We start from the raw sequence: 15,148 nt of genomic DNA, 5'->3' as shown, positions 1-15,148 counted from the left end.
CTCCAGGTTCCTAGCCAAATAATAGCAGCTTCGCACCCACTGTTACCAGGCATCAGCATGTGCTGTGGGCTCATGAAAAAACACTTCTTGGAGAGTTCATATTCCCCCACCCTGCCAGGAAGGGGTCATTGTTTCTTCTATAACCCTGGCCTCAAGTGCAGAGGTGCTGTGTCACCGCCATGTCACAGCTTGGTATCAGGAATGATGTGCTCCCTGCCTACCCAGCCTGAAAGGGTTTCCCTAAGTGCTGTGCTGTCTGTGGTATATTCTTACTCCTCCTCCCTTCCCTTTCCCCAGCTCCAGCAGACCCCAACAGCTGCTATGGCAAGCAGCAGGGACTCAGACAGTGAGCAAGTGGTACCAGATGAAGAGGATGGACCAGATGTGAAGGCAGTACAGGCCCGCTATCTCCGCAGCCCCTCCCCGAGTCGGTAAGCTCACTTACAAAGGGGACCGCTGTGGCCTCCTGACTGCACATAATGAATTGCTTCCTTTTCCTCCTCTCCCACCACCACGCCATGCATGTGCATCCACTCAGATCCTGAATATGGCCTAGGGTTTCCCTCTGCTCTGTGAAGCAGTTGCCTGAAACACCAACATAGCCCACACGTGAGTGAGGGGAGAGCCTGTGGGGATGGAGCTTGTATGTTATTTATCCCATTCATTCAGCTGAGATTTCTCCCACACACCCCACCTACGTACACATTCCAGAAAGCACTATGGGGGGCTGGGGAGGAAGGATTACTGGTTGTCCACTCCCTATGCGATCCCTCTGCCAGCTAAGCTGCAGAATTCAGATGAGTATTTCACATCTCCCCTGAGTCCAGATATGTTCCAGTCGACTGTTTTGATTCAGCCTGTTATACGGACCTGCGAGACCCAGGCACAGATTAACAACCCCCTTGTCCCCAGGCAGCGAGGTTCTCAGGATTTGGGTTCTGGCTCAGGCTGACCTCTCATCAGAGGGCTGGGTGTGAGGCAGAAGGGTGCCCCTAAGCTAGCAGAAGATGAGCTTTTGCCATGTTTGAGGTACCTCAATCAAAACTAGCATGATTAGATTCTTTTTCTTACAATGGCAAAAATGTGTTCTTTCGTGCTGCTTTTCTAATCCAGCATGCCTGACTGGACTCCCCATATGGTGTTAAATGCTTTATTTGGGTCAGGCAGGAAATGGGGATCCAGTCTGGAAGGATTCTTCTCAGAAAGAGATATTTTGGGAAATGAGGCCACATGCAAATGGGGACATAGTAAATGGTTTCCACTGGCAGCCTCAACTCTGGGGCTTTGCTAGCAGCTGCAGCTGGCCTGTTTGCTCTGTTTTACTGTGTTCATTAAAATTTACCCATACAATTCTCTGGGCTTGTGTTCAATATGATCATGTCCTAATCTCAGTTAACTGCAGCCTCCTCCTCCTCCTTGTTCTCCTCCTCCTCACCTGCTCAGCCATTCAGCATGAATAGAACAGCCTCCCTCACCTGTTCTGCTGCCAATGCCAAACATAATTAACATTTGGGTCACTTCCATTCACAGGGGATCTAGGGAGGAGCTCACACGTTGTCCTTCCAGGATCAGGGCCCATAAATGGGTGTTCTGCACCCATGTGCCTTACTAGCATCTTTCCCTACACCACTCCTGCTCCCTTCATCACCAGCAGGCAATCATGGAAGGGGCAGCAGCTATAGGAAGAACTGGTATGGATATTGTAGCTATTCTAGAAGCCCCATAGAGAAATGCCTGAGGGCCACCTGCAACAGCTCAGGAGCATCCCTGTCCCCCCAAATCAGCATTTGTTGCAGCCTGCCTGAGTGCATGCCACAGGAAGGGCAAAACCATATTCACCGTAGGCCCCAAACAGTATTAGCAGTAACTTGCAGAGTTCAAAGCACATCTTTTCCACCAGCAGGAGGAGTGGTGCCTAGCACAGAGGGAAGGATGGGCTTAGTGATACCAGAGAATCCTGCCCACCAAAAACTCCCTGCATAGCATCCCCTGCTAGTGTGCCTCAGTCCTGTCCTTAAGAAGTTGTCCCAGAGGGTAAGAGGGATTTAATCTTCATGGCCCATTATACACTGAGAAGTCTGTCCAGTGCCAAGCCTATAATCCTAGAGAGCCAGCCCTTGAGACTGGTCTGTGAGTGCCTCCTTTCCCCTCCCTAGCAGCACACCTCACTTTAGAGATGCTGCCAGGGGCTGCGGTTCCAACAATGGTCCCAGCTCTTCTTTGACAAAATCTATAGGCTTGGGTATGTTGCTAAACATGTGGATTTCCTCAGGAAAGCCCAGTTGCACAGAGGCATTGTCCAGTATCTGTGAGCATCTACCACTGCACTTCCCAAACTTGTCCTCAGCATGACCCCATTTATGATCCCATTTCCTCAGCATGGCCCTTCACTCCCAGCTCACAGCCCCCCACCCTCTCAGGTGCCCCTCACTCCCGACACACAGCCCCCTGGCCCTGCTGGTGCCCCTCACTCCCAATCCACAGCTCCCCACTCTCCCCAGGTGCCCCAGGGCCCGCAGCCCCCTGTTGCCCGACCCCAGCAGCACCTGAGTCCTGGCTGCCGCCTGCAGGAAGTAGCAGCTGATGAGGCCAGAGCGCAAAGCCTGGATCCCTGCCCCTGTCCCTTCCCCGGGCAGCATGGCCAAAGCATAGCCCATGGCAGGTAAGGGGAAGGATGCGGGCTGCCTACTATGGGCTTGGGGCTCCCAGCCCTGCTTCCCTTCCCCTGGGCCTTGGCAGCCCAGCGGGCAGGACTTGGTGCAGGAGAGAGCACCGCACTGCAAATCCATGTCGCAACCCAATTTGGGGTCGTGACCCACAGCTCGGGAACTGCTGACCTACCATCTATCCAGTGTCGTCCCAGCCCAGAGAATCACACTTAGATTTTAGGTGCTCCCTACAGACCTCACTTTTGTAGGCCTTATGGGGTTCTCTGCCCTGTTTCATGTCCTCCCCTACAGAGTGTAGGTATCAGGACCAGAGGTCCCTCAATTCCCCGGTTTGAGTTGCTCACCATGACTTTCCACTAATGTCAATTTAGACCAGGATATCACATACTGATGTCAGGGTGGAGAGGGCTTTAGGGAGAGGGTGTGTGGAAAACCTACTCAGGTAGTCTTGAACTGAGGGGAGAGGGAAGGGAATGAGTTTATTCCTTTACAATAATAGGGCAAAATTGCCACCTCTACCTCTTTCCCCATTCCTCTAACCCTGTCTCAGCTGAACTGTGAGCTCTATAGTGCTGCCTGCACCTGCCCATCATACTGCACAGTCCTTCCCTTCTACTCCAGCTTCCCCAGCTGTTCCTGGGTTTGGAAGCTGCTGCCCAGCTAACCTCCATTGCCCAGTTACTATGGGAACCAATTTAATTAATGCAGCTAGCCGCCAGAGTGGTGTGTGCAGAATCCTGAGACATCTGAGCCCTCTAGCGGGTGAAACTGAAATATTCACCGATTCCAGGCAGAGCAGAGCGAACCCGCAGAGTTAGCTATTTAACCCCAGTGCAACGCTGTGCCCTGGGGCTAGTGTCAGGTAGGGCAGAACAGGCTTTCCAGAAATGTTATCCTTCATGGTGGGAAGCTTTTGTTAATGCAAACTCTAGAACTCTTGGTTCAGAGATGATACCTGTTATTAGACCAACTAAGAAATCGCAAAAAAATTATCTTTTAATTTTTTTTTACGATTTCTTAATTGGTCTAATAAAAGGTATCATCTTTGAACCAAGCGTTCTAGAGTTTTGCATTCCTTTTTGTCTCAGACTAACATGGCTACCAAATACATCCCTTTCTTTAATATTATATTTGAGCACAGATGAATTCTAGGTGTACTAATAGCCCCATAGATTGATGTGTTCTGTTTATCCATTAAGTTCAGTACTGGCAGCAGCAAGGGTGAGTATCTTCTGTATAGCCCCTGCTAATGCTTCTCACCCAAAACCCAGAGAGACTCCTTCAAGTCTGACAGGGAGTTCAGTCTACATAGCTTGACCACCCCTTGATCCACCTGTTGAGACTGACAACTAGGAGCCCAGTTAGCACCCATTTCTCTGGACGCTTTTATCATGGGCTACCTGTCCCATGAATGGAACTGAGACCCCCAGCCTCAACTCATTTCACATAGTCCACTGAACAGGTTTTTTTTAATGTCATGTTTTGGGCCAAATCAGCCAGATTGGTTCCAAATTCTATCAACTGAGCAGAGCTCAATTGTTCAAGTCTGTGTGGCACTACCACCAGCAAGTATACTACCTCCAAGACTCATCATCAGTTTGAGGCTTCATATACTCCCAAATCCACGGCAGACATCCTATGTGCAAGCCCCAAATCCAGAGGCCTTGGCATTCAGATGACCCCTAGTCTCACTTGACCCTAGTCAAAAGGCTGAAGGAGCAAGCTAGAGTAAGAGCCTAAGATCAATCCCCCATCACCAGGTGTAGCCAAGATCCTCACACTGGAGGCGTTATAGAGTCTTGCAGGGGTCATCCTGCTTGCAGTGCAAGGAACAGGCCTTCACCCTTGAACTACACTGAGTCATTCAAGCTGAGAAGAAGGGTATCTTTCCTGCCAGATAAGTAAAACCACCTGGGCTAAAACAATATGGTATCTCCCCTGCTGATGAGAGGTGGAATCAAGCTGGTATCTAACTGAGAAGAGCCCCTTCAGGCTGGTTGTGTCCTCCATTTATGGAGAGTCAAAGCCATTCAGCCATTCAAACAGTTTAGGAATCATGCTGATGATGTAGCATAAAATAAATGTTTCCCTGCATTCTGTGTAAATAAATCAAAGCCTCCTTCTGCTTTAATTAACAATAAAACACAGTGTTTTTGTTCACATAGAAGGCTTGCATTTCCTGTCTCCTTCAGTCATGGAAACAAATTGGTACTGGTGATCTTTAGCGCTTACTTGTACATTAGTAACTCAAAGGCGGAGGGACTATAAAAGGTCAGCAGTCAGTGTTAGAGATGAGTAACTAGTCTAGAAAAAATATTGGGCAAGAGATGTTCAAATAGAAGCTGTGAACTCACTTTGATTGCACTGTATCCCCTTTATTTCACTTCTCACTAATACCCAGATAAGCAAATTTTGTTTGCAGGAATGTGTGCAGAATAAAAAGGGTCATGTAAATATGCATTCACACACAGTGTACCAGCAGCCATGTACTAGCAGCCAGGTTGCACAGCTGTCCAGTCAGAGACCAGCAACAATACCATGTGCATCAGGTGACACTCAAAATATGAAGCAATCAATGTGGAGAGCATGGTAATTCGTAGGAGATTCATAGACTGCACTGCTTTCATTTAAATCAAGAGTGTCAAAGATAGGGTCCATGGCCTGAATTCAGCCCATGGAGCCCTATCAATTGACTCACAGTGCTTCCTGAGGATCTCTGACCAGCCCTGCTCTGAATGCAGCACATGCTGACCCTGGCCTCAAGCACTGCACACAGGATCCAGAGCAGGTCCAGATCAGAGCCACAAAGAAGCCGCCCATGCTACATCCAGGCCCCAAGCATAATGTATCCTGCAGGGCTGGAGCTGGTATGGGGGTCTGTTCTAGGGCACATGCTGTTTGTGGCAGCTGCACTGGACTGGAACCAAGGCCAGTCTGGACCAGGCCTATAGACTAACCTGTGTGCTGGACCCAGCCTGCAGAGCCAGGCCAGAACAGACAACACATACAGCATATGCCCAAGACCAACCGCACGTGCTGAATGTACCTCATGACCCAAACCAACCCTATGCGCCATGTACTCCATGCAGGGCCAAGGCCAGCGCACAGACTGCAAACAGCACATGCAGCTTGTCCAGGGCATGCAGCACCCACACTGGACCAGGCATGCAGGCTGAATCTGGCATATGGAGCCAATCTATGTGCCTGATCCAACTCAGACTTGCCCCAGGCCCCTCATCCAGCCAATAGGCTGGATGAATTCGACACCATTTGATTTGATTTAAACCATATGGCAAATAAATCCAGCTGTGCTTTCGGGCAATTTGTTAATTGAAAAGAGCCAAATTTGTAGCATTATTTGTTGTTGAGCAATCTTCAGGTAGAACATGATTTGTATACTTTCATGGCATACTGTAGTCCTGATTTCTACTCAGGGTATCATAGCAAAGGAAGTAGATCAAGATGGTTATGTCTGGACTGCAACAGAATGATGTGCAGATACTATGGTGGTGAGAGGGGCTCAAGAATCAATATAGAGTAGAAAAGGATGTCTATTTCTAAGTGCTTCAGATACCTTAGTCTACCTCAGCAAGTGTCTAAGCCCTTTGATAATTCCTTCCAAGGAAGCACCTTTCTTACAGTTCAAACATGCACACTCATCCCTGCAGTTCCCCTACACTGGATCTCCACTATCTACAGGTGTCAACCTACTGTTGTCACTAACACTTTCACTACTGTCTTTAGAACTTCTCCCACAAGAACCCCCCAGCCTCTACCTCTTGCAGACATGTTTCGGAGACTAAGGGTATCCTCCAAAAGCAAAGGAGATGCATGGAGTTTGTTGCATCCTGGGGGTGGGGTTCCCTCACCTCCCCGTAAGACCTGTTCTCTGGCTTCCCTGCTGTTACATGCTGAAGTGGTTGAGGAGAGCTGCAGTACCAGAGCTGTGGCTGAGAGGAGGTGTTTGCTTAAATGTTTCCTTGATTGGCAGGTGCTCAATAATGTCAGACACAGACACAGAGAGTATTTTCATGGAGCCAATCCACCTGTCTTCTGCTGTGGCTGCCAAACAGATAATCAATGAAGGTAAGGGGGCAAAGAAGGTGGGGTAAGGAACACACACTTTGGTTGCATGTGTTTTGCCCCTTTCATCCAGGGATCTCAATCTGCCAGACTAACCTTCTTGAAGCCTTGTAATGCCCACAGGATAGGCAGGTTACTCTTTCTGTTGTACATCCATTAAAAAGAAAGTTTGATGACTTGTCCTAAAGTCACACAAGGTATGGCAGAGTCATGGACTGTGATGCAGAAGTCCTAGTAGCCTGTTGCTTGATTTAACTACTAGATAATTTGCTTTCTATGTAGAATTAGAATGAGCCTATAGCTAGTGTGAGTAGAAAGGGAAGTGTACCACACTCAACCTGTTACTAATTGCCTTGATGCTACTACCTGAGTACATATGTGCCCACATGTGGAAGTGTGTGGAAACACTGTTGAACATAGGCCTTCATAGGTTGCTCCAAAGATAAAAATGCCAGGAAGTCTTGCACATGCTTTTAGTGATGGTGTCAGTTTATTCCAGAGCTGAAGACAAAAGAGGTCAAAGCAGATACAGTTTGTCTGGGGATGTTGGAATCTGCAAAGCAGCTGCTGGTAGAGGACCTGTATAACCGAGTTAAGGAAAAGATTGATGACACCAGCCTGTTCAACACACCATGTGTGATGGACTTGCAGAGGGCACTGGTGAAAGACAGGCTAGAAGCCCCCAAAGATCCTGTGGATGAAGTCTGGCCCAATGTCTTCATAGCAGAGAAGTGAGTATGAGCTTTTGCCATTGAAGCTGCGCAAAATTCTTAGCAAAGGGTTAGAGCATGTCACTGAAGGCATAATATATATTACATGTATCTAATGCCTTTCATCCCTTGAGATCCAAAGGCATTTTACAGACCATGTTTACAGCAATCACTGTACACTGAAAAGCAAACACTTCGGGGTGGAGCCCAGCAGCTTTTCCATACTGCATAGCAACATTTCACAACAACGTAGGAAAGAGTGTGGAGAACAATACTATATCTGATTAAACCCCCAGAGAAAAGATGGGAAAAATTAAATTATCTAGTTGGAATTTGGCCCAGACATGAGAACTAGCTCCTCTGTTTTTTAAAAGAGGAAAGAAACATGCAATTTATGGAGTACAAGCAGCAACAGCTTCTGTTTTATGGCTCTGCTGTCCACGGGACCTGTGCAGAAAAGATGCTAGAAGGGGAGAGGGTGGTATGAGGTCAGTCACAAGGTGATTAAAACAAAGAAATAACAGAACTGCATGAGCCCAGGAGGGCAGGGTGAGTGGCAACCAAGCTGGAAGGGAAGGCGGACCTGTTAAGATGCAGAGAGGACAGGTTTAACACTTTAGCAGCCCAGTGAACGTTGCAGAGAAAAATCTGAAGAAGTCTTGGGCAACCAGAAAAGGAGCAGGTGATTGGGTAAGGGTGTGTATACACTACGGTAACAGGCTAGAAATTTTCTGATGGCTGCTAGTGGACTGACTCTCCCCTGTTCCTCAAAGAGAAGCCAAAGTCTAAAGTCCCTATTTCTCTTCTGAAGGAGTGTCGCAGTGAACAAAGGCCGTCTGAAGAGACTTGGCATCACCCACATCCTAAATGCAGCTCATGGTACTGGTGTGTACACAGGGTCAGATTTCTACAATGGCTTGAATATCCAGTACCTGGGCATTGAGGTGGATGATTTCCCAGATATGGACATCTCCAAACACTTCCACCAGGCTGCAGAATTCCTCGATGAAGCATTGCTGACTTACAGAGGTAGGAATAAAAGAGTGAATTAGTTCATGAACACTTCAAAATCCATAGATGGGGCTGGCATCACAGAGAACATTCAGAGAAAGATCTGCAGTTACCAAGTGGCTCCAGTGCAGATGCAGACATAAGGGATCCTGGTTAATTCCACAGGCTCATGGATGACGGGCATTCCAAAGTGAGACAGGTCAAAAATGGATCAGAAGAGGGAGGGCAAATGTGGGCAGAAAGAATTGGTCTAGAGCTGGCCATTAGTGAGAGCCCACCCCCCTGGAACTGAGTCTGCTACAAGACATCTTCACCCAACCCTTGTGATGAGTTTGCCTCTTGAGCCTATTTCAAGCAACAATACAAACCCTGGTCCAGGCTATCTAAGTCTCTGCATCCTGAGATACTCATCTTTGCAAAGTTATCTACCACAAGACCACTGTAAGGACCAGTGTATTATTAGGATGACCAAAGCAATTAGACATAAGAGAGGACACATTTCCGGGTGATTATAGTCAAGGCCTCTGCATAGTCTTTTAGACTGAAATTCTACAGCAGTCCCCACCATTGTTTGCTTGGAACTCCAGTGTAGCAAATTGGAAATTCTGTAGAAGCTCTGGCTAAAATTAAAAAAGAGATCATTATAGAATTAAACATGAAAAGGAATAATACAATCAGTTAGATGGTATCCCTTGTATTATTTATTTTCCCATTTGATTCACTTAATTTTATTCTGCAATTTCATTTTTAATGTGCTGCTGATTTTTACGTAGATAATTTATTATTATGTTGATTCAGTAGGGGAAGGTGGAAGTTTTGTCAGCTGAGTTAAGAAGTTACTTGGGGACTCAGCTAAGTGTATGAGGCAGTTAGGGATTGCAGAACTAGGCATATTAATTGTATGTTTCTGGTAAATATCAGCAGTGAGGCACTGACATTTAAATTGGTGGCCTCCTTAGGTTTCAGCGTGATCAGCACATTCACATAAACAGCATGTTGACACTCAGATATATAAACATTTAAGAATTACAGTTTCAGGTTGTCAGAAAGCTGTGCTTTCTTGATGCTCATGCTATGCTTGGAAAATTTAATTTTAAGTATAAAAAGGTATGAAAGTATCATATATTCTCACATAAAACATGTACCTTTTCCCCCCCAAATCGACCCCCAAAATTGGGGTGCATATATTAAGTGGTCAAGCTGATTTTCTGTCCAGGATAGAAACACCTTGTTTTGATTCTTGCTCCGTGATGCAACAGCTGTTGCATTACTATTCAGGCAGCTAAGGGAGTCAGATGACTTACTGGTTCATTGTTCTTCACTCCACAAGTGTATTGATTGTCTCTTCTTTTTAAAGTTTTTGGTTTTCCATTAATCGAACTAATGTTGTTGTCTGCTAGCTACTCCTGGTCTTTCTTCTCTTATTTCACAGTCTTGGAGATTCTTTAGTTGTTTTCAGAATCATAGATCCACCCATGAGGACCAGTCTGCAGCTGCAGCCAGCTTTAGTTAAACAGGAAAAGGAGGATGAGTGAGCTGAAACTTAGGCTCTGTTCCTGCTCTATGCAGCCATAACTCTAGAAAAATCTAGAAAACTCTAGAAAAACACAATTTAGCCTTTCAAAAACAAGGTGTGTATTATATTCCAGGGTGCATTCAATGTGAGAAAATGTGATAATGGAAAGAAAGAACAGGCTATTAATAATAATAGTTCTGAAGCACAGTTCTGCAGTAACAGGTGCATTCTGTGGCAAATACCATGTAATAAGTCACATACAAGAAGACTGAGTATAGGGCATGTTATGTAGTGTTACAAGTCTATGCGTGCCCAGTCTTTTGAACAAGTTAAACTAGTTTTTACTATGGAAACCTCAGCTATACCAGCCAGTGACCTGGCTATTCCATTCCTGAGAACCAATATAACCCTGATAGCTCATTAGTTCTGACTTGCAGTAGACCTAACACACCAGAGCTGTCTCCTGGAAAATATATAAGATAACTTAGCATTTTATCTAAGTATCTCAAAGCAATTTATAAAAATTAAGTAATTAATATATTTGCCCACTGGTATTAAGATCCATCATCATTAACATTGAGACTGGTATTAATATCCCCATTGTACATATGGGAAAACTGAGACACAGGTCAGTTAAGTAACTTTCAAGCAGGGGGTTGAACTAGATGACCTTCCAGCTCTGCTTTTCCATGATTCTGTGACTGATCCAAGGTCATACAACAGTCAGCTGGGTTGTAAGGCTCAACTCACTAATGTTTGTAAAGTACTTTGAGACTCTCTGAGGAAATGTATTACTGTATTCACTTGAATAGAAGATAATCTTAGTTATAAAATTACTCCCAAATAAGTAGATGCGATACCCAGAAAATTATAACAAATTCATAAATTTTCCATATATAGAATCTAATTATTGGGGGTTTGTCCCCTTCCAACTGCTACAGCACAGAAAATAAATTTATCTTATTCTGACATGTGACAACCACTCCTCTTGGCGTATATCAACCTGCTAACTTTTGGCATCTTAGTTGCCTACACTTTAATTATGGCAATTTTTTAAGAAAAGAAGAAACCAAGAAAATAGGCAGGCAAATACGTAGGTTTAGTCTAATTCAAAATCCACTGACGTCAAGAGTCCCATGGACTTCAATGTGCTATAGATTAGATTTGTGTATGCATTTCAGAATAACCTCGCTATGTCACTGAAAGCCATTGACTATCATTATGTTTGAAACCTGTAGGTAAAATCCTGGTGAGCAGTGAAATGGGAATCAGTCGTTCAGCTGTGCTGGTGGCTGCTTACCTGATGATCTATCACCACATGACCATCTTGGAGGCCTTGATGACCCTGAGAAAGAAGCGTGCTATTTACCCCAATGATGGCTTTTTGAAACAGCTTAGGGACCTCAATGAGCAGCTGCTGGAGGAGCGAGAGGAGGAGGATGCTGCTGGTGAGGATGACACCGCTAGCCAGAGTTCAGTCATCCAAGCAGGGGCTTGTTCCCTGCCGTCTGGGGCAGAGGACTCTGGAAGTGTCATGGGAGCCAAAGTGCACTCCATCACAGTGGAGGAAGAAGATAACACCAGCATCCTCGGAAGTGTTCTGAGCTCCTCATCCTTGGGAAAATCAAGTTTGGCTTCCAAGCAGCCTACTCTCATCAGTGAGGAAGAGGAGGAACAGCTGTATGAGGAGTGGAGAAAAAATCAAGGCTTGCCTGCAAGGGAGCTACCAAACAAGGAGGAAGAAAGAAAACCTCTGAGGCTTCCAGACCAGGCTGGGGAAGAATCTGAGGAGGATGTGGAGAGAATGATCCAAGAGTGGCAGTGCAGAAATGAGAAATACCAAGTGGAAGGTAAATGTCCACCCAAGAGGGAGGATGAAGACTGTAGCATGGGAGGAAGACCCTATCATTCAAGTGAATTCAGTGACACTGAGAGCGTGAGCAGCCTCGACATCCAAATCTTGAAGCAACAACTGGAAGCCAGTGGCATCAAAAGGATGACAAGGGGCCGCACAAACTCTATGTCTACAGAGAGCACCTGGGACATGTGGAACCAAAGGCTACTAGAGATTGAGAAAGAAGCAGCTCAGCGATATTGCTCTAGGAATAAAAGTTGTGAGGACAGTCCAGAACAAGGGCCAGGAGGAAAGGTCAGGGATGTGGATGAGGAAAGTGTGTTCTCAGATACCAGCTCCTTCTATAACTTCTGCCAAAAGAACAAAGACAAGCTGACTCCTCTTGAAAGATGGAAGATCAAGAGAATCCAGTTTGGCTTTCACAAGAAGGACCTTGAATCATCCGAACGCCCCAAAGTGGAAGAGGGCAGCCAGCCAGGTGAGGAGGCCACAGAAGAGAAGCGTCTGTCAGATGTTAACCTGACTGCTTACCAGGCCTGGAAAATGAAACACCAGAAAAAGGTCGGCAGTGAAAACAAGAATGAGATTGTGGAGCTTGCCAAGGGCGAAGATTCTGCCTCAGCTAAAAAGAAGCAGAGGCGAGCGGAGCTGCTTGAACATTCAAAGAAGGTCCTGGAAGAAAGCCAGTCCCTGTGCAGCTGGGAAGCAGAGAGCGCAATGAGTGGCAGTATCCCACTGTCAGCTTTTTGGCCTTCAACACCTTCCATAAGTGGTGCTGATGATTCAGCTTCTGCACTAAGTGTGCAGAGTAACCTCCCACCTTTATCTCAGACCAGAAGCAGCATTGGGGCCATGCAGCCCCAAATGCCAGTTATACCTTTACCTAACCTCCAAGCTGGCCCAAGTGATACAATATCCATGGCAAGTATTCAGAACTGGATTGCCAATGTGGTTAGTGAAACCATCGCTCAGAAACAAAGTGAGATACTGATGCTGTCCCGCCCACCCTCTGAAATGGCTTCCAGCATGAAGTCAGGTGATTTTGGCAGGCACCTAGATGATGACAAGATCTCCCTCCTCAGTGCACAGAGTGGCTCATCTCTAGCTGGTTCACTACTCCGCCAGCGGGACATGCACTGTGCTGATACCCAGTCTGTCCTGTCTTGCAACACCTCAATGAGCGCAAGGACAGAAGGGTCCAGCTTGCGAGTGACACAGACAAGCAAGCCATTGTTCAGTCTTTTCGCAGATGATGTTGACCTGAAGAAACTCAGCCGGAAGGAGAAGGAGATGCAAATGGAGATGAGGGAGAAAATGTCAGATTATCAAATTGAAAAGCTTGTCAGAGACAACAAACGCAGCACTTTATTTAAAAAGAAAAAGGACAAGGGAGAAGATGAAGAAGAGAAAGTAAAAGATGACACAGAAAGCACACTAGGCAATGTTAGATACCCCTTGCAAACAGATATTGACAGAAATCATACCGCTTCTGCTTTCTCCGGTCAATATGCAAATACTGGTGCCATGAATTCAGAGACAGAGATGAATGTTAGCAAGTGGCTCAATGACCTGAAAGAAGAAGAAAGGCCATCACATCATACCCAGAGTGAGAAGGCTGGTGAGAAACACAACAGATCCTCCACTGTTAGACAGGTAAACTCTGAATCAGAATCATCCAGCTACAGATTCTCCAGATCCCAAAGAGCGAAACTGGACAGTTTTTCTTCCTCTGAGTCTAATGGTGATTCACTGAGAACCACATCAAGATTTTCCTCTGTCTCTGCAGAAAAGGATAAGGAAATGTACAAGTTCACCCGATCAAAGGTTAGTGAGACAAGTTCCAGGGAAGAAAGCCCAGAGCCATATTTTTTCAGAAAAACACCTGAACCATCCTCTGACTCTGAATCTCCTGAAGCATCAGCACACAGTCGATTCAGATCCCGACATGTTGAAGAATCTGAAGAAGAGTCCAGGACCGATATGTCTGAATTTGGAGCAAAGAGAAAGTTCACCCAAAGTTTTTCAAAGTCTGAGGAGGATGGAGAGAAAGAAGAGAAAGTGGAAAAAAGTGAGGAGAGGTTTGCATCAAGGAGATCCTCACAGTACCGGCACAGCACCCGCAAGGAAGAGGAAGAGGAAATGGATGATGATGCCATTATTGCTGCTTGGAGAAACCGGCTGGAAGAAACTCAGGCAAAGCTCCGGCGAAGGAGAGAAGAATGATAAAGGATAAGATTTTGAAGATTCTAGGTGGACTGTAATCGAATCTCAACTCTGGGGAAAGGGGGAGAGCTTTCTGTTCAGGAGTCCCAGACCCAGCTATCACCTGAATCATTCACCATTACATTTGTGGATCATACTACATGGCTGGCAGAACATTGCTAATGTCCTGCAAGCATTTATTTCTCTTTAACCAACAGCCTTGGTAGGAGGAGGTCAAGCACTGGAAGTATTTGTGGCTTGCTGAAAAGAAGCAGCTTGTGCTCAGTGATCAGTATAGGTATAAAAAGCATAAGGAGCTACTTGCATCTGAAGAATATTTTATTAGCAAATGCAGGTAATGCCATTATGCCCCATAGGATAGTGCCCACAAATCAAGACTTTGGTCCAAAGCCATTTTGATTATATCAAGTTTCTAGATTCACTAAAGAGCTGCTCCAGCATTTTTTTCTACTTTCATTTAAATTGGAAGTAGGAGAGATAATATACAACCTTCCTTTGAAAATGTAGGTTCTTCTCTTAATAGCTTTGCTGTTACTGATAATTTCTTATTAATACCCCTTTTCTTATTTAGCAGAAGCCCACCTTTTTTTACCCCCACCAATGTCATGAATGTCAGCAAAAATGGCAAAGTGGGGAATCCTGGTTGGTCACTTAATAGGAGAGGGAAATGATTGTGAAAGCAAAAGAAGACTGTACCAAATGTTACTGATGTATGTTACTGAAAGGAGCATACAGAAACATTCTGAATGCAGTGCTTGATAGTCTGTCTCTTTTTAAAATGAACACATCTAGGGTGGATCTCAATGCCTATGCGGGAGAACTGATATAACCAATACAGTGACAAGAACGTATTCTTCCTCTAGAATTTAATGTTCTAAATCAAGGGTATCAAAGATACAGCCTGGGGGGGCCCATGGAGACTGAGGATCTGGCCTGTGGGTCTCAGACTGACCTTGTGTGCTACATATGGTATGCACTGGCTCTGGTCCTGTGTGCCACTTACAGTGTGTAGAGCCAGTCTGGCACATACTACATATAGTGCCCGCACTGCTTGCTGGTTCCAAGATCTGCTCGGTTCCCA

The 15,148-nt window shown here is 45.7% G+C and overlaps 1 protein-coding gene across 1 annotated transcript; it reads left to right on the top strand.

Moving 5' to 3' along the window:
• The first annotated feature begins 302 nt into the window (after window positions 1-302).
• STYXL2 (serine/threonine/tyrosine interacting like 2) lies at window positions 303-14,818 on the top strand. Its single transcript, XM_006262266.4, has 5 exons — window positions 303-431; window positions 6,661-6,755; window positions 7,252-7,483; window positions 8,274-8,491; window positions 11,228-14,818. Exons 1-5 carry the CDS (start codon window positions 322-324, stop codon window positions 14,065-14,067), a joined length of 3,495 nt encoding a protein of 1,164 aa, XP_006262328.2. The 5' UTR covers window positions 303-321; the 3' UTR covers window positions 14,068-14,818.
• The last annotated feature ends 330 nt before the right edge of the window (window positions 14,819-15,148 follow it).

This window comes from Alligator mississippiensis, chromosome 1 (assembly GCF_030867095.1).
Source record: "Alligator mississippiensis isolate rAllMis1 chromosome 1, rAllMis1, whole genome shotgun sequence".
NCBI classification, from domain to species: domain Eukaryota; kingdom Metazoa; phylum Chordata; order Crocodylia; family Alligatoridae; genus Alligator; species Alligator mississippiensis.
The sequence above is the reverse complement of the archived record's forward strand: the minus strand, read 5'-3'. Positions and strand labels throughout refer to the sequence as shown.